This window comes from Triticum aestivum, chromosome 3B (assembly GCF_018294505.1).
Source record: "Triticum aestivum cultivar Chinese Spring chromosome 3B, IWGSC CS RefSeq v2.1, whole genome shotgun sequence".
In the NCBI taxonomy this organism is placed as follows: domain Eukaryota; kingdom Viridiplantae; phylum Streptophyta; class Magnoliopsida; order Poales; family Poaceae; genus Triticum; species Triticum aestivum.
Genome location: NC_057801.1, coordinates 38215868 through 38235582, shown reverse-complemented (window position 1 = coordinate 38235582; position 19715 = coordinate 38215868). Strand labels below are relative to the sequence as shown.

General features: G+C 43.8%; 1 protein-coding gene across 1 annotated transcript in view; it reads left to right on the top strand.

Moving 5' to 3' along the window:
* The window catches only part of LOC123068430 (LEAF RUST 10 DISEASE-RESISTANCE LOCUS RECEPTOR-LIKE PROTEIN KINASE-like 2.1), a 33083-nt gene extending 13768 nt beyond the window's left edge, over nt 1-19315 (top strand). The window contains 3 exon segments of the mRNA XM_044491015.1: nt 6181-6456; nt 18126-18936; nt 19030-19315. Of these exon segments, the coding sequence (XP_044346950.1) occupies nt 6181-6456; nt 18126-18936; nt 19030-19135 (1193 nt within the window). The 3' untranslated portion in view covers nt 19136-19315.
* Nucleotides 19316-19715: the final 400 nt, after the last annotated feature.

Here is a 19715-nt window from a genome sequence, read left to right as displayed (position 1 = left end):
ATTAGCAATATCCGACCTTTAATTTAATACACTAAATAATTACAGCCATTAGATTATAGTTGACAGAAATTACCCACCTATGCCATGTACTAATTTCTGTGGGCTTCCACATAACGCTTTTACCCTAGACTAGATAAAAAAAAGTCCAATACCTTTTCTATCTGTATCGATGATCTCCATCCTCACGCCGCCATGAGGATCTCCATCCTCACGCCGCCATGACGTCCGCCTGCAGATACCTTTGGGGGACCTTCTCCTCAAGCCAGCTAGAGCCTCTCCTTCCCTACAGGCTGCATCATCATCATGGGATCCTCGTGGAGCTAGGTGGAGCCGATCCTTCCCTGCATGGCTGCACACCCTACATCGCCACTTGGATCCTCGCAGAGCTTGCTGGAGCCGCACCTTCCATGCATGGCTAGCCGCGCCCCCAGGGAGTCCTTGCGCCGGGCATTCGTGTCTCTTCCTCGATCCGTCCTCCCCTCTTTCGTCTCTGGTGACATGTTGCAGTAGCATCATAGCTTGATCTTGATTAGGTCTGGAACCTCTCCGTGAAAACTATGGCCATGCAGAATTGGAAAAGCATGGAGGTTGATCAATAATAGAGACTTCCTTCTCATGCTTGGATTGGATGGTCATGTGTGCAGAGTACTACAAAGTTAGAGAAATTGTCGTTTAGCAGCAAGAAGAAGAGCTGCATATACCTTCCGGTGTAAATATAGTCATATACCAAAGCACTCTGGTAAGTAACATGGCAGTGTCTTTTCTTACTTTTGGGACTAGACTGTGACTATTGTTACTTCTCCTATGTAGTCACTCTTCAAAAGTTTAATGATTTATACATGTGTTATAGACAGAATTATTTTGTGTCATTGTTCATCGGCAGCTTCATACTTTTTATGCAGTCTACTCTTCAGAAGTTGATTGGCTTACGCCAATGGAATAGACCGAATGACTATGTAGCTTGAACTTAAGAAGGTCTACAAACTTCTCTGTGGAAATCCTAGGCAAGAAGATTCCTCTAACTTTATATATTAGTAATATATCTATTCCCTTCTCATGTGATTAATAACCTCACACTTCAAGGTTGGGAGGTACACGCCATCTCCGCAGAGATACGTGGTGGAGTTATCGTTGGTGCACTGGCCATGCATGAAGCTCAGGTCAGAGTACAACGCCACCATCTACCACGACAAAAAGATAAAGTTATACATATAATGCGATTATTTCTTGGCATGCAGGTTGTTGAAGGCGAACAAAAGGGATAGCACATGCATGTGCAGAGTCTGCAGTTCAGTGTCTGCGGTCAGCCGCAGTTGTTCCACATTCGAGAGCACACAATTTCGTTACCCTTGACCTATAGAAGGAGACGTCATTCAAATTGGGGTTTTGGCACGATTCCCAGCGACCCTCCTGCAGTATGTGCTGACTGCTCCTCCACGACGAACTGGTAACAGCTGGTCGACCCGTGCCTCAACACAGTTGGTAACAGTAAACAATGGATCGATTACGGCCTACCTTAGCCATCACATGTTTATTTCTTGCTGATTAAATTTATTATTTATTTAGTATATGTTCACACATGCAAGATGATGATGAGTTCACGGCAAGCTGCTGTTGTTCACCAGTGGTTAGCAAAGTCCGTCCAGTGTCGAGACTCTACAGAAGATGAACCGAAACAGTGAGACCACCATGCTATATTATTTTCATCATGCTTCGTTTCTAATCTTGCCAACCCTCTCGGTTAGTGCATAACTATGGTAATATATGCCCTCTACTTTTTAACACTCTTTATAGCTAATATTTTTGTCCTTAGAAAACTTTACAGGACAACCACCATCTTATTTCACAAATCAATGTAAAAAATAGAATAGACTTAAAGAACACACGATTTTTGAGGAAACCTTAGGGAGTCGTTCAGACGACAGGAATCAGTAAACCAGTGTCCGTTGACCAATAATTTGGTTGCCGTTCTCAGCGGTCACGAGGCAATACCTCTAATTCTTTTCTTCTTTGCTCCTCCTGTATGAAATTTATTCTATGAGGTTTTCTATATTTTCTCAGGTTTAGGAGGTATGTATCGAGCAACAATTGTGAAAACAGTTCTATCTGATATTCACAAGACAACTATGTTATAGCTAGGCTGGCAAAGCACATAAACGAACAAGTATTTTTATCTATGTTGGCTTACTCGATTTGTCGCCAGATGCATTTATATATGGGTTGACAAGCAAATATGGACCCTGTCTTTCATGAAGCAGTATGCAACATTGGTAATTGTCCAAGTTACTTAATTTTTAATGTATAACTTCTGCATTGTGTCTTTTTCCTATTCTTACATGCTTATTTATGATATGCAAATACAAATTCGACAAGCCTTCCTAGCAACGTGGTAGGCGCGGTTTACATCAGCTCCCAGCCAGGCGACGGATAGAACATGGCAAAGTTTGCTTTCTGAGAAGGGTGTCGTCCGAGTGCCATTCCCATGGGTTTGGGACTTTCGCCGAGTGTCGTGCTGTTTTCGGACTATCAGTTTTACATGTTTAAATTATTTTTAGTGCAAAGGAGATCATGCAGAATGTTAACAGGGGTTCTTATATAAATTAAGTGGATGTGTTCTTTTGGAGAGACGGACTATAGCGACTGTAACTTCAATTTGGACAACAATGTTATTCACCAAAAACACCTTAAGGAAATTACCCATTGTGGAATGGTGGTATCTGAAAATGGGTTTGCATCTATCCTTGGTGATCAAGTATCGTTCTTTGTTACATGTCGGATATATTTTGCAATTGACTGTAATTTAAAATTGTATGTACACACAAATAGAATGCTGGAACTATATTCAATAAATGTTGCTGTGAGATAGATACATACGATTTTTGAAAACAATGAGAAATGAAAATTGTATTTAGAATTAAAGATCTTCGGAAGCATGAAGGATGTGCATTAAATATTCTCTCGGTGTTTATGTTTTGTAGTACATGTGGATACGAACGTGTCCAAGCCGTGAAGTGTGTCGAAGTTAGGGCCAGCAAGAAATAAAAATAGACCAACTTCGGAGTGATCTTCTTTTTGAAAAGGAGGATTACCCCCCGGCAACTTCGGACTGATCTACTGTCACTGTAGATCCATGTTGGGTCGGCTAATTCCATGGTAGGGAGCATCTAAGAAAACAACAACACTCCGGGAGGGGAAGGTGAAGGATTTAACATGGTGGAACCAATGAAACCACCATCATTGTGTAGACAGTGGTGTGGATTGTTTTTTCTTTCTTGAGATATAGTCTGGATGTTATTTTTTCTTGGAAAGTGTGGACAATACTGAAGCAAACTTGGTCATCTAAAAACATGAGCCAAAATTGGTCCAGTGTAGTGCACGTATGTGATACCTTAGCTAAATCAAATGGTCACGCAAACAAATACCTAACTTATTTAAAATACACACTCACTTCATATACCAAATTTTAAAACTTAAATTAAAGAACCACTAAATTAAAAATAATATGTCAATATTGCACATTTCCTAGCTACGTATGCCTACATGAAAACAATGAGACAATGCAACATGAAAAAAATTGCAAGGTGAATGATTAAAATATAATTTGGACAACAAGCATGGTCATGAAAACATGATGTTAGTGCAGCATGCATAATTAGCAGGTAAATGATAAACCTATATATAACAATAAAAAATCGTACATGTGCCAACTACTTTCGCAGGAGTCTTCTATTTGCAAATGTCATACATATGGTACCAAGTTTTCTTTAGAAAAAATAAATAATTTGTTGTCATTAGCAAACTTTACAAAATACTAGCCCGCACATCGGGCGTGTCACTTTGCTAGTTATTTGAAAAAGAATAAACTATGCGTGATGACCCACATCCCACTGCCTTTATTCGCCCACTGTCCACACGACAAGGATAGATACATATACGACCAAAGAAAACAATGGAGGAAATGGTTGGTTCTTTTTTCAGTGCAGTAGGTAAGTAAAGATGCGTTCAAACCCAAACCGGGACCGACGACCTTCCTCCAGCCACTGGCAACTAGGCCCTAAGGACCCAGGTGGCGGGTGAGATCCCACTCCCACTCGCTGGTTAGTCTGAGTGTCGTGTTGATCTCCACTTCAGTTAAAATGATCCGACCCCGTGTTCTTCTTCTCAGCAATCTCCTTCTCAATTCCCATCATCATCAGACCGTTCACCTCCCTCTCTGCGCCTTCGGGAGCAAACCCCTAGCCGTTAGCATCTCTTCAATCTTCCATTCCGTTGTAACAAGATCGAACGATGCATCCATTCGTGTCCCCGCAGCCACCTCCACCGCGCTCTGCTCTGCCACCTGCTGCTAACTGCTGTCCTAGCCACCACGCCCTAAACACCACATTGTCGTCATTGTGGTCGTCCTGCAAGCCAGCGGCGTGCAGGGTCTGTGAGTGATGTACCCATTCTTGCTCGGCGGTACACACCCACCAGACTGCGCCTACCGGGCCTTTCGCATCACATGTGACACGCATGACGATGTCGGCATGGCCTTCCTTGAGAAGTCCTGGAAGTACCAGATCATGGACATCTCCTACAAAGGAAAGAACTTTTTGGGTCGCCAACTACGATCTCTCCGACGACACCTGCGACATCAAGATCTGAGTGAACGCGTCCTCTGACCTTGGCCTTGCACCCTTCGCCATCAGCGCCGTCAACCAGGAGCTCTTCTTTCTCTACAATTGCACCGACTCTGGTCGTGGCCGCCGGTGCATACGTGGGAGATAGTGAAGTGCACGAATGATGGAACCAACATGTCCACAAAGTTCAAATCATTTGCGTGGCCCGCCAGAGAGTACGAGCCCGACGAGGGCACCGGTGGCAAGGAACTGTGCGGTGTCGATGATGCCAGTTCTGGGGTACCCGGGAGCAGTCGGGGCAGACTACCGACGGCTGATGAAGGGCGGGTTTCTTCTTAATTAAACAGTCGGCGATTGTGCGTCCCGCGAGGAGAGCGGCGGACATTGCCGGATTAACACCGACTACGATATCTTCGAGTGGCACTGCGCCATGACGTGTCGAAGATCATCTGTGCTGAGCTTCACACGTATCATAGTCGTTACTCGTTTCATAGTGATTTGTAGCAAGCGGAGCAGTTTTAACATACTCCCTCTTACCCCCTCTTTTCACATGAGAGTTAAGCCATTGATTTCATAAATTAGTGGTATGATTAACTCTTCCCTTTTTACCTCACACGCAAAATTTGGGGGTCAGTGGGACCATGTTAAAATTTACCAAGAAAAAAGAACACGTCGTGCATCTAACTGCTAATGACTTCCTCTGTCCCTAAATAACTGAAGTGGTTTTAGTTCAAATACACTATGAGAACTGATTAGTACGATTTCAACATAATACATGGCACTAGTCTAGTTCTGTACCCTAAGTACTCTTCGGTTTTGGTGTAGTGAAGATCATGCTGGTACTACCTCCATTTATTAGTCCCCATTGTATTCTGTGCCAAAGTTTGACCTTAAATTTAACTAATAAAATGTTAATGCATGTCGTAAAAATTAACATAATTGGAAACTACATTCAAATACGAATCCAACCATATAATTTTTTGTGGCATGCATTAATATTTTGTTAGTTAAATTTGCAGTCAAAATTTGGCACAAATACAAAAGGGACTTATAAACAAGGACAGAGGTAGTATAACGGACACTTGCAGAAAATAAAATAACAGAGCACACACACGTTCCTCCTTGAATGTTTCAATGCTCTTTAAGTATTGAATATTCATATGCAATGATTATCTCTTTCTTTTCCAAAAAAGACCAACGTAGTACTACTGGGTGACACCGTTTTTACTCATAAATGTTATGTTATATTCCAGGTAGCAAGAAGAGAGGGCACAACTTTATGCTAATAGGTATGCTCATTTTTTGGCCATTTATATATCAGTAGCTCACTAATAAAATAGGAACTTCAAAATTTATCTACCTATAGTCATTGAAAATTGATTGTAAAATAAAAATCTGAAACAAGTAGCTCTAAGCTTGTGCATAATAATGAGACCGGTAAATTTATGGCATTTAGCTTGTTGCTACTTTCGCCACAATGTACTATTGCAAAGGAGAAGTTTGAACTATTGATGGCCAGGAAATCATTATGACTGTATTACAATATATGCTTCCATCTCAGGTATGACATCAGGAGCTACAACCTTTCTCTTTGCTTGTCTTTATGTGTTGATATGGTATAGGAAGGGGAAGAGATTATGGTTTCTCCTTTCCAAGAAGACTAGCAGTAACACTGAAAAGAATTACGAGGCCATGATAGTGTCATATGGATCGCTAGCTCCAAAAAGATACATGTACTCGGAAATAATGAAGATAACGTCTTCTCAAAATGATCAGCTTGGAAAAGGAGGTTATGGTGTCGTTTTCAAAGGAAGACTATATCACTAGTAGAAAAAGGGTCAAACGTGCAGCACATTAGTGCCGGTTTGTATTAGAGCCGGCACTAATGTATACATTAGTGCCGGTTCCAACGGCTAGCCGGGCCGCTCTCATTAGTACCGGTTCATGGCTAACCTTTAGCACCGGTTCGTGCCACGAACTGGTACTAATGAGGGTGGTGGCAGGATGTTGTCAGTCTGGGCCCCCTCCAGCACCTTTAGTACCGGTTCGTGCCACGAACCGGTACTATAGGTCGACGTACATAAACCCTTCGTCCACCCGAGCCACTCTGTTCTTCCCCTTTCCCCTCACTTCTCCTCTGTTCTTCCCCTTTCCCCTCGAGCTCCTCACAAATTTTGCCCAAAATTTGTCAAGATTTGAAGGCCCCCATCCATTCAAATGATCACAAAGGTTAGCAACTTTGTCCTTTCAACTCTCATTGCTAGATTAGCTCTTCCCATGCTTTGTATAGTTACTAATTTGTGAGTTTAGTAATTTGGGAGGAAATATATATATGTGCTAGTATTTGATTTATATGCAATTTGAGGTCAAAAATAACACTTAGTTTGCATATGTAGGTGTGGTTTACTTAGTGCCTTCTAAATCTCCGTCGTAACCACCGTCGATCGCCCGCACCGTCCCGTCACCGGCACCACCTTGTGGTGAGCCTCTTGTTCATGTAATTTTATATAAAAAATTGATGTTTGTGTGCTTTGGATATATAGTTAATCATGTAATAATTATCTTACCCGTACATTGTTTGTTATATATAGTGCCATGGTTTTGATATCCGTCCCCGTCGGCCCTCGTCCTTGTTATGATTCGGATGTGGTATATTCTCTTTTAGAACTATTAGTTGCATTTCGTGTTTATGACAAATTATGCCCATCAAGTTGACATAGATATTTTTATCTAGGAGGTATGTGAACCGGAAATTCCAACCGACCCTATTGTCCAGAGGTTAAATTTAGTTGAAAGAGAAAACGAGTACTTGAAAGAAAAATTGAAAAGAATTGAGGGGGAGAAGATGGAATTGGAGTTGCATGTTGCCGATGTCGTCGATGATCACAAGATCAAGATGGAGAAAATGTGCTTCAAGAATAGAAAGACTAGAAAATATGCCATCGATAGTGAGGCTTGGTATCATTATGCTGTTGGATCAATTGTTACCTTAGTTGCGATCTTGATCACATTTGTTGTTGCATTTAAATGCTTTAGCTAGAGAGTTATTTGTTTGTTGCATTTAAGTGTTGTATGAACTTTATGTATGAACTTGTATTAATTTGGTCTATTCAGTGTTGTACGATGACCGATGCTCTCCCCAGTTCGTTGAGGGCGTGCATACTTTTCTGCTTGCGGCTGAGGCAAACAAGCGGGCGGATGGTTTTATGCCTTGTCCATGTGCTGTCTGTAAGAATGGTCGCAATTACTCTACGTCAAGAACCATTCACGTCCACCTGTTTGAGTCCGGTTTCATGCCCCACTATAATGTTTGGACCAAGCACGGAGAAAGAGGGGTTATGATGGAAGACAATGAAGAAGAAGAGGACGACGACAACTATCCTGGGCATGGGTTCCCTGAATACGATGATACAACAATGGGGGAAGAAGCTGAGCCGGTAATGCGGGAAGAAGCTGAGCCGGCAATGCGTGAAGAAGCTGAAGAAGAGGTATCAGATGAGCCCGTTGATGATCTAGGTCGGGCCATTGCCGATGCAAAGAGAAAATGCGCAAGTGATTTGGAGAAGAAGAAGTTGCAGCGCATGTTAGAGGATCACAAAAAATTGTTGTACCCGAATTGCGTAGGTGACAAGAAAAAGCTGGGCACCACACTGGAATTGCTGCAATGGAAGGCAGAGAATGGTGTATCTGACAAGGGATTTGGAAAGTTGCTGGTAATGATAAAGGATATGCTTCCAAAGGACAACGAATTGCCCGAGAGTACGTACGAAGCAAAGAAGGTTGTCTGCCCTCTAGGGTTAGAGGTGCAGAAGATACATGCATGCCCTAATGATTGCATCCTCTACCGCGGTGAGTACGAGGATTTGAGCGCTTGCCCGGTATGTGGTGCATTGTGCTATAAGATCAGCCGCGATGAGCCTGGTGATGTCGAGGGCGAGTGCTCCAGGAAGAAGATTCCTGCCAAGGTGATGTGGTATTCTCCTATAATACCACGGTTGAAACGTTTGTTCCAAAACAAAGAGCATGCCAAGGCGATGCGATGGCACAGAGAAGACCATAAGAAAGACGGAAAGTTGAGAGTACCCGCTGACGGTTCACAGTGAAGAAAAATCGAAAGAAAGTACGTGAAGGAGTTTGCAGATGACGCAAGGAGCGTATGGTTTGGTCTAAGCGCAGATGGCATTAATCCTTTTGGGGAGCAGAGCAGCAACCATAGCACCTGGCCTGTGACTCTATGTTTGTATAACCTTCCTCCTTGGTTGTGCATGAAGCGGAAGTTCATTATGATGCCAGTGCTCTTCCAAGGCCCTAAGCAACCCGGCAACGACATTGATGTGTACCTAAGGCCATTAGTTGAAGAACTCTTACAACTGTGGAATGGAACAGGTGTACGTGCGTGGGATGAGCACATGGGGGAAGAATTTGACCTCAAGGCGTTGCTGTTTGTGACCATCAATGATTGGCCTACTCTCAGTAACCTTTCAGGACAGACAAACAAGGGAAACCGCGGATGCACGCACTGTTTGGATGATACCGACAGTATATATTTGAATAGTTGTAAGAAGAATGTGTACCTGGGACATCGTCGATTTCTTCCGAGCAGGCATCCCGTAAGAAAGAAAGGCAAGCATTTCAAAGGTGAGGCGGATCACCGGACGAAGCCTCGCCACCGTACTAGTGCTGATGTACATGATATGGTCAAGGATTTGAAGGTGATATTTGGAAAGGGTCCTGGCGGACAACCTGTTCCGAAGGACGCGGACGGACGCGCACCCATGTGGAAGAAGAAATCTATATTTTGGGACCTGCCATATTGGAAAGACCTAGAGGTCCGCTCCGCAATCGACGTGATGCACGTGACGAAGAATCTTTGCGTGACGCTGCTTGGCTTCTTGGGCGTGTATAGGAAGACAAAAGATACACCTGAGGCACGGGAGGACCAGCAACGTATGCACGGAGAAGACGGCATACATCAGGGTCATGCAAGCTACGCTCTTACCAAAGAAGAGAAGGAAATCTTCTTTGAATGCCTGCTCAGTATTAAGGTACCATCTGGCTTCTCGTCGAATATAAAGGGAATAATAAACATGGCAGAGAAAAAGTTCCAGAACCTAAAGTCTCATGACTGCCACGTGATTATGACGCAACTGCTTCCGGTTGCATTGAGGGGGCTTCTACCGGAAAACGTTCGACTAGCCATTGTGAAGCTATGTGCATTTCTCAATGCAATCTCTCAGAAGGTAATCGATCCAGAAATCATACCAAGGTTACAGAATGATTTGGTGCAATGTCTTGTCAGTTTCGAGTTGGGGTTCCCACCATCCTTGTTCAACATCATGACGCACGTCCTAGTTCACCTATGCGAAGAGATTAACGTTTTGGGTCCTGTATTTCTACACAATATGTTCCCCTTTGAGAGGTTCATGGGAGTCTTAAAGAAATATGTTCATAACCGTGCTAGGCCAGAAGGAAGCATCTCCAAGGGCCATCAAAATGAGGAGGTCATTGAGTTTTGTATTGACTTTATTCCTGACCTTAAGCCGGTTGGTGTTCCTGAATCGTGGCATAAGGGCAGACTGGATGGAAAAGGCATGCTAGAAGGGGAACAAATAATATGTATGGACAGACATTCTCTCACTGAAGCACACTACACAGTTCTACAGAATTCCACCTTGGTGGCTCCGTATATGGATGAACACAAGAATTTGCTACGCTCCGAACACCCGGAGCGGTCTGATGAGTGGATTACACGTGAACAAACCAGGAGTTTCGCCAACTGGTTGCAGACACGTACCATGCATGACACCTCTATTGAAGATGACCTGTACTTGCTGTCCCAGTTACCATCTTCGAATATAATGACTTTCAAAGGGTACGAGATAAATGGTAATACATTTTACACGATCGCCCAAGATAAGAAGAGCACCAACCAAAATAGTGGTGTCCGCTTTGATGCAGAAACCAAGACGGGAAAGGAAACATATTATGGTTATATACAGGACATATGGGAACTTGACTATCGACGTGGTTTAAAGGTCCCTTTGTTTCGGTGCAAATGGGTCAATATGACACGAGGCGGGGTAACGGAAGACCCGCAGTACGGAATGACAATAGTGGATCTCAACAATCTTGCATATGTAGACGAACCATTCGTCCTAGCTAATGATGTGGCACAGGTTTTCTATGTGAAGGACATGTCTACCAAGCCAAGAAAAAGAAAAGATAAGGAAGCGAATGCATCGTACGATGAGCCAAAGCGGCACATAGTTCTTTCTGGGAAGAGAAACATCGTGGGAGTGGATGACAAGACAGACAAGTCAGAAGATTATGAAAAGTTTGATGAAATTGCTCCATTCACAGTGAATATTGACCCAAGCATTCCCGTTAAATGATGAAGATTTTCCATGGTTACGGCGCAAAGGGACACACGCGAAGAAAAAGTTTCACACCCAAAGATCTGGGATGTGATCGGCTTCACTATCATCACTTTCTTCTGTGTTTCACACCCAGGAGGGAATGTCTGTAATAGTTAGGGTAGTTATGTGTTTTGGCATTTGAAACGCGAAGAAATTTTATGTGCAAACAAATTCTTTTTATGCATTTACTGATTTTTTTTCCAGCTAAATGACCCTGAAATTGAAAAGCAATTCAAATGAACTCAGAAAAGGTTGAAAGTTGGTATGGTATCATAATTTCATACAAATAGCATGTGCAAGAAAGTACAGAGGGTTACGGCAAAAACTGGATGCACTTCGTGTACAAAATGGACAATCTCTTTTGAAGTATCAGGGTTTCCGACGAAAACTGAACTATTACAAAGGCATTTCATTTTTTAAATAACCTAAGCATTACTAAATTGAATATAATGATAAAACACACTAATATTAAACATAAGAAAAAAGAATCACTAGAAAAACTTTTTTCAAAGTTAAGTTATTCACAAACTAGTGATTCACACAAATTTCAAATAATTCAAAATTTAAACTATTCAAATTTGAAATCTATCGGCACTAACAGAAAGTTTGTAATTTTTTGTACCTAAAGCAAAAATATTCACAAAAAAACTCTAAAAACAGCAAAAACAACTCAAAAATAAAGAAAACAATAATAAATAAAGCAAAAAAAAATTAAGAAAAAAAAGCCCGCCTACTGGGCCAAAGCGGCCTGCATACGACTAGCGACACAACCTTTCGTTAGGCCAGGATGCAGGCCCGCGAAGGCCCAGTAGGCCCACAAGGCGAGGAGGACAGGTAGGCCCAGTAGGCCTGATTAGGAGAGGAGCTCGAGAGAGCTACCGCACTGGGGCTTCTAAACCAGTGCGGTAGCCCCTCGACTAGCGAGGTGGGACTAAACTTCCGCACCGCACCTGCGCCAGCGCACCCCCTTTAGTACCGGGTCGTGGCACAAACCGGTACTAAAGGGGGGGCCTTTAGTATCGGTTTGTGCCACCACCCGGTACTAAAGGGGGTCGCTTCCCGCCGCTTGGCCTGGCCAAAACAGACCTTTAGTACCGGTTGGTGGCTCCAACCGGTACTAAAGGTGCCTTCTATATAAGAAAACACTTCAAAATTTCGTCAGTTTCTCATCTCTCCCTCTGCTTCTTCTCCTCTGCACCGTCGCCCACCGCCCCCGCCGTCTCCATATCCCTCGACGCCGCCCCGGCCCGTCGCCGCCCCGTCCCCGTCGTCGCCGCCCCGTCGTCCCGTCCCCGTCGTCACCGCCGCCCCGTCCCGGGCGCGTCGTCACCGTCCCCGTCGTCGTCGCCGCCCCGGCCCGTACGTCCCCGTCCCCGTCGTCGCCGCCCCGGCCCGTACGTCCCCGTCCCCGTCGTCGCCGCGCCCGTCGCCGTCCCCGTCGCCTCTCGCCTCGCCGGCCGGTGAGCGCGCACACACACACATACATTTTTAGTTATAGATTTTTCTGTTTTTAAGAAATTGTTAGACATTTTTCTGTTTTTTAGAAATAGTTAGAAATGTTAGAATTGTTATAATTGTTAGAAATGTTAGAAATTGTTAGAAATTTTTCTGCTTTTTAGTTATAGAAATAGTTATAAAAAAGTTAGAATTGTTAGAAATTTTTCTGTTTTTTAGTTATAGAAATAGTTATAAAAATGTTAGTTATATATATAGAAATGTTATAATTTTTTCTGTTTTTTAGTTATAGAAATATTAGAAATGTTATAGAAATGTTAGTTATATATAGCATTGTTAGAAATGTTATAGAAATGTTAGTTATATAGAAATGTTAGAAATTTTAGTTATCAAAATCCAATCATTAAAAAAATGTTACTTTTTGCGGGCATATAGCTAGTATTTGTTCTCGACGATGCCCGGCCCGCATCCTCGCCGTCGACCCGTCCGCGACGACGTCCAGCCGACCCATGTCCGGGACTGGGCTCCGCCGGGCTGGCACTGGGAGGTGCTGCTTGGAGGGGCGCGCCGCTTGACGAGGAACCCGGCCGCGGGTCCCGTCATCGGCCCTGATCTCGTTTGGTGGCGTTCACGTGGGCCAGTTTCGGTGCGGAGGGACCCGGCCCCGCCGGAGGTGGTACGTCGCCGTGTCAGGGAGGAGGACGAGCACGTCCATCGCTACATGGTTGCGTTAGAGGGCGGCAGGTTCTCCAATACGTGGCAGTATCTTCGGGAATCTCACTTCAGCTATGATCCTGTGAGGGTTCCTTCTCTTTGGGTGTCCACCGCCCGCGCCGGAGGAACCGCGAGTGTCCTAGATTCTTCTGTAGTATTCGATCTTTATTAGCTAATAGCCAGTGATGTACTATTCAATATTATATATTATTCGAGACGATGTATTCGAGATTAAATCTATTATTCTGGACGATGTATTCGAGATTATATCTATTATTCGAGATTTGAATACTAAATTGTTTTATATTTCTTTTGGATTAGTTAAACAAAAGATATGGCAGACAATACCGACAAAGAGGGAGAACAGACCATGTTCGATATGATATGCGGGGCAGATGATAATCAGAATGAAGAAGATTATGACGGCTCCGAATTTCTAAACAACACCGGAGAGGGTGATATGATATTCGATCGCGACGAAGTCATGAACTATGATTATGAAGATGACGAAGAACATGTTGATCCTGAAACAACAAACACCGACGAGGTATATATATTTATATAAGCAGGCATCTGGTGATCATCACATGTTTTAAATGACTTGAAGATATATTAACGAATCGATCTTTGTTCTTTCAGCCATCCGGATCGAGCAAATCTTCAGGCAAAAGGACGAAACGAGGCCCGAACAAAAAGTTGAAGCCGGGCGTAAAGTACAATATCGAGGCATGCGGCCCTACTGGCAAACCATTAGCGCCTAAGAAGATTGCGGACAAGTTCGTTTGTCAGTGCGGAGTTCTTTTGAAGGACCAACTCCCGATCAAACTTCAAGAATGGAGAGCGCCAGCAAAGCCACGTCCAGATGTTACTTTTGTCGACAAGAATCAAAAAGATCTGCTTTGGGATACTCTCATGGAACATTTCACCCTACCAGATCATTTCACAGAAGCAGATGTGCAGAAAGTCAAAGAGGCTGCTCTTAGGATGATGGCGACTGCATTCAAGAACTACAAGAATGGTGAATGGAACAAGTACGTCAACGGAGGAAGCAAGACTCTAGTATTCAAGGGAACACTAGAGAACCAACGTGATCATTGGGACGATTTCGTGAAATTCAAGGATTCGGAATTAGCTAAGGAACGGTCGAGAATAAACAAGAAGAATGCCGAAAAAAAGGATAAGTTCCATAAGCTGGGGCCAGGTGGCTATGCGGTGGCAATGCCTAAGTGGGATAAGTCTGAGAAAGAGATGGAGGATGCAGGTGTCACTCCAGCTACTAAGAGCTGGCCCCCCAGGGTCAGGACTTGGTTCTATGCACATGGGGGGGAGTTGGACCGGGAGACAGGCAATGTTTCGACGAGGGCAAGTCTGAAGGGAGCCGACGATGCGATACTTGTTGCAATAGAAGAGGCACGAACGGGGTGTTCCAGCCCAACAGAGAGAACGACGAGCTTACGCGTGCCCTGGGAAATCCTGAACACCCGGGAAGAACACGAGGCAAGGGCGCTATGCCGTGGTATGAGGGGTTTTCAGACTGGAACAACGACTACAGAACCCGTGCGAGAAAGAAGATTGCGGAGGAGAAGAAGAGGAAGATGGAGGAGGAGCAGAGGAAGCGGGACTATGAACGTCTTCAAGGCCTAGAAGCAAGTCAAGCGCAATTGGCAGTCAAATTCCAGCGGCAGCAGGAGCAGATCGACTCACTTACCCATCAAAGGGGGTCTCAGCAGCTGCAGCAGCTAGCGGATGATCCAGCATTGGATAGCACCGGCCCATCCATGCCGAGAAGCAGCGTGGGTTCCGTCCCGGACGACGCAATGCTGGGTAGATACCCCGTGGATGACATCACGGAGAACACTAACTGCGAGCTACACGTCAAAATGAGGAACATATCCATGAAGGTGGCGGACGGCTGTGCTTTCACAAATCCCCCCGAGGTAACCTTCCATTGCAACCCGATTCCAGCGGGCTATGCTCGTGTCTTGGTTGATGAGGTGGTGGACCCACCATATTCGGGGCTACAGCTTGACATTGCTGGAGGTGACGGCGAGAGCTTTCTCGGAGAGGCCAAACATCGTATCATCCTACGGAAAAATGATTGCATCATCTTTCCAAGGCCACCGACACCGCGTCACCCGAGTCCTCGTCGAAGTCCGCCACCGAGTCAGCAGACTCCCGCTCCTCCAAGTCCGGCAAAGTGTCAGGACAATCCTCCTCCTCCAAGTCTGGCAAAGTGTCAGGACAATCCTCCTCCAAGTCCGCCACAGCGTCAGACGTCCACTCCTCCTCCAAGTCCGGCACAACCTCAGGCCACTCCTCCTCGTCCAACCCAGTCCCGTCAGCCGTCTCCGCCGCCTCAGCAATCGCAGAAGAGACACCCCGCAGCTATGGTGCGTAGCGGTACGAGTTGAGGTAGTACAGGAAGTACAGGAGGAGGCAAGCGATATAAATATGGTCCAAGCCTCAAGCCTCTTCCGCAGAGGTCTTATGACAGGTCCGAGGAGGAAATCACAGCCATATCGAAGGCCGAGGTGGAAGGCCATTTTGCACCGAAACCGCCACCGCCGCCAAGGGAGAAAGTGCCTGAGGAAACGATTGACCACTTCATTCGTATGGCTCAACCACCAGCTTCCAAGCCTGTTGACACAGACTATGAGCGCCACATCAGGAAGTTAAATCGAGCACGTCTACAAAGGGAGGCGAGCACGTCTACATCGGGATCGAGCAAACAAGAAGCAGCTGCCAAAAAATGCGGGAAAACCATTCCCCAGCTGGGAGAACAGGCGGCGCAATCGATCCCCTCGCTTGTTGTGCCAACAACAGGTGACAGTACGCGCCCCCAATATTATTGTGGGCAAACAGTGCATGTTCGCGAGGTGGGCAATGTGGTAATAACGGAGGAGCATATAATGCAGGCTGAAGTTCTCAACATCACTGTTGGACAACTCCTCGAGATCGAGCCCATGCCTTTGCTTAGAGAGGATGAAGTAAAACGGAAATATGTCCGGGGCCAACGTTTGGTCGCGCCAGACAAGGTCAAGAACCTCCCAACGAGAATGTATGAATTGCATCAATGGTACATGAACATTACCAAGATTTCAGAGCGAGTGTCCCTCATGGTGAATGTCAAGCAGGACCATTACTACCATGAGAAAGCTGGGTCCTTTGAGTATTCAAAACTGTTTCAGTTATACAATCAAGACGCACTCGACAAATCTATCGTCAGTTGCTATTGTCTGTAAGTGATTTCTTTCTATAATTTAAGTCTCAAGCTAGCCGTAGTGATCCTTTTGATCAATCATTACCTGTAATTATCCTCACTATATTCTTTTCTGTGGTATTATGCAGGATGAAGATATATGAAATGAGAAAAGCTAGACGCTTTGGCATTGGGTTCATTGACCCAAACACCGTTAATGAATACACATGGAAGATAAATGAACATCATGCAAAGGAAGTAGAGGACAGCATGCTAGAGTTCTTGAAGCGCCTCAAATACAATGAAGATATACTACTTCCTTACCACTTTGGGTGAGTCACACTGTCTTGTACTATAAATTCTCTGTTTTTGCATACTAGCTAGCTACATGTTTTTGCTTACATATGCCCGCTTAATTAAGACATGTAAACGTGTGTGCATGCAGATTTCACTGGGTCTTGTGTATCATTAAAGTTGATGCCGGAACAGTTGAATTACTGGACTCACTAATCTCAAAAAACACTGACTTTAACATCTTGTATCGGATAGTCAACAGGTAATTTCAATCATTATTAACTATATATCTCGGCCTATTTAGTTCGTCATTTCATGATATGAACTATTTAATAACCCCTTTATTCATTTTCTTTGTCGTCGGGCAGGGCTTGGGCAAGATTCATCAGCGTCACGGAAGGTGAATGGAAACAAAAGCTTCAATGGTTTCGACCCAAGGTAAGTAATTAAGTAGTACTAGCTAGCTAGCTAGCTGCCATCTCTTTAATTATCATGCTTGATTAATTTTTATCTAATCAAATTCCATTCTCGTAAAGGCCCTGAAGCAGGCGCAGGGGACTGATCTGTGTGCATTCTGCGTTTGCGAGAACATTCGCATGATGGCGTCCGAAAGGAGCAGATCTCAAAGACAGCAATGGGTACGCTTGTCAGAACACTATTCACAATTTTTACACCATTATCGATATCTAGCTAGTCACACAACTAATACACATGCATATTGATCTCCTTCTTAACAGTTCAAAGAGGTGCGGGAGAAGCTCATAGAAGGGAGCGCGTAGAAGCACTTCAAGAGGAAATAGCGGGATTTTTGCTCGACCGGGTCATAAATCCGAATGGAGAATTCTATTACCCGCTACCGCCCCCATGAAAACCACTTTCAATTGTCATCGTGCTCCGAAGGCACCAATTAGGCTAATGCCACTGGCTCCGAAGGCAACATTCATATGTAGGAGAAATTGTATATAGCTATACATGTGTGTATGTGTGAATTAATTAATATAGTGGTTTAATTTGTGAGACATTGATGTGATATATATATGCATGATTGGTTCTACTAGAAATCTATATATATATATATATATATATATATATATATATATATATATGCATAACGTGTACAATGTGTAGTATCGTAAAATACCAGCAAACGAAAAAGAATTAAACTGGAAACACAAAATTAAATGAAAAAGAAATCATAAAACTAAAAAAAAACCAAACCTTATAGTACCGGTTGGTCTTACCAACCGGTACTAAAGGGCTCCAGGTCCCCGGAGCTGGCTCGTGCCACGTGGTTGCCCTTTAGCACCGGTTCGTGCTGAACCGGTACTAAAGGGGGGGGGGGGCTTCAGTGACCACAAATTAGTGCCGGTTATGTAACCGGCACTATAGAGCCTTACGAATCGGTGCTAATGCCCGGTTCTGCACTAGTGTATGATGGTCGTCTAGTTGCTGTGAAATTCTTGCATGACTGCAAAGGAAATGGGGATGAGTTTGTGAATGAAGTTATGAGCATTGGAAGGACCTCTCATGTTAATGTTGTTAGTTTATTTGGGTTTTGTTTGGAGAGATCAAAACGTGCTCTTATATATGAGTACATGCCCAATGGTTCCTTGGATAAGTACATTTACTCAGAGAACCCCAAAGAAATTTTAGAATGGGAGAGGCTATATGCGATAGCTACCGGTATTGCTCGTGGCATTGAATACTTGCACCATAGCTGTAATACAAGTATCGTCCATTTCAATATCAAGCCCCGAAATATCCTACTAGACAAAGATTTTAGCCCGAAGATTGCTGATTTTGGCCTAGCTAAATTGTGTCATACAAAGGAGAGCAAGCTTTCAGTGACTGGAGTTAGAGGAACAATTGGATTCATCGCCCCAGAAGTTCACTATCGAACCTTCGGGGTGGTTTCAACAAAGTCAGATGTTTATAGCTATGGAATGATGCTGCTGGAGATGTTTGGAGGTAGGAGAAATGTAAAATCAATTGTTGCAAAATCTAGCGAAAATTATTTTCTAGATTGGATTTACGACCACTTTGCACAAGATGAGGGATTGCAAGCATGTGAAATTACAATAGAAATTGAGGAGATCGCGAGAAAGATGATCATAATAGGCTTGTGGTGCGTACAAGTGTTACCTATGTATCGCCCTACTATAACAAAAGTTCTAGAAATGTTTGAGAGAAGCTTAGATGATCTGGAGATGCCGCCGAAGCAGAACTTCTGTGAACTATTGTAAGATATTTATCCCATATTTTTATTCCTTTGTTTTACTTGTCATTATTTAGTGCAATGATAACTTGTCTGCACACTTATCTCTCATTACAGTGAAAACTCAGCTCACAATTTGGATGTACAAAGTTCAAGTTCTACTAAACCTGAAGAGATCAGCCTTGTGAAATCAGAAATCCTACAACAATCGCCAACTCATTGAGCAGATAGGCCTTGTGAATCAAAGAACCTACATTCATTTCCAACACTGTTAGAAGGTGGCATGTACTACTGTACATTCAGAAATTGAATAATTCCAGCGAAATTCGGTATTGTACTTGTAGTAGAATATATTCCATGTATGCATGACCTAGAGTCAAGAGCAACCGCATGACAACATCCTAAGTTACCGACCACAGAAGTAATACAATTTATTCTGATGAGTTTTGTGTTTCAACTGCTAAAAGGCATCAGATGTAGATATCTACCAAGGCCTTCTTGGCGGTAAATTTTCCCCAAAACTCAATACTCACGATTTGCGTTCTAAGTAGTGTTTTGGTAATCGAATGGGACACTTTTACTGGGGGGGGGGGGGGGGGGGGGGGCTGGTAAATGTTGCTACCACGGTTACCACGAAAGTTCGAGAAAATTTCGAACGTAATTTATAATTGAGTTTTCAATTCAAATTATTTCAAAATATATATAGATAGAACTTAAACTTATATTTATCGTAAAAGAGCTTCTAGTTCAGTGGAACATTGTCTACATGCGTGTTGTGAGGTCGCAAGACTTATCACCTTTTG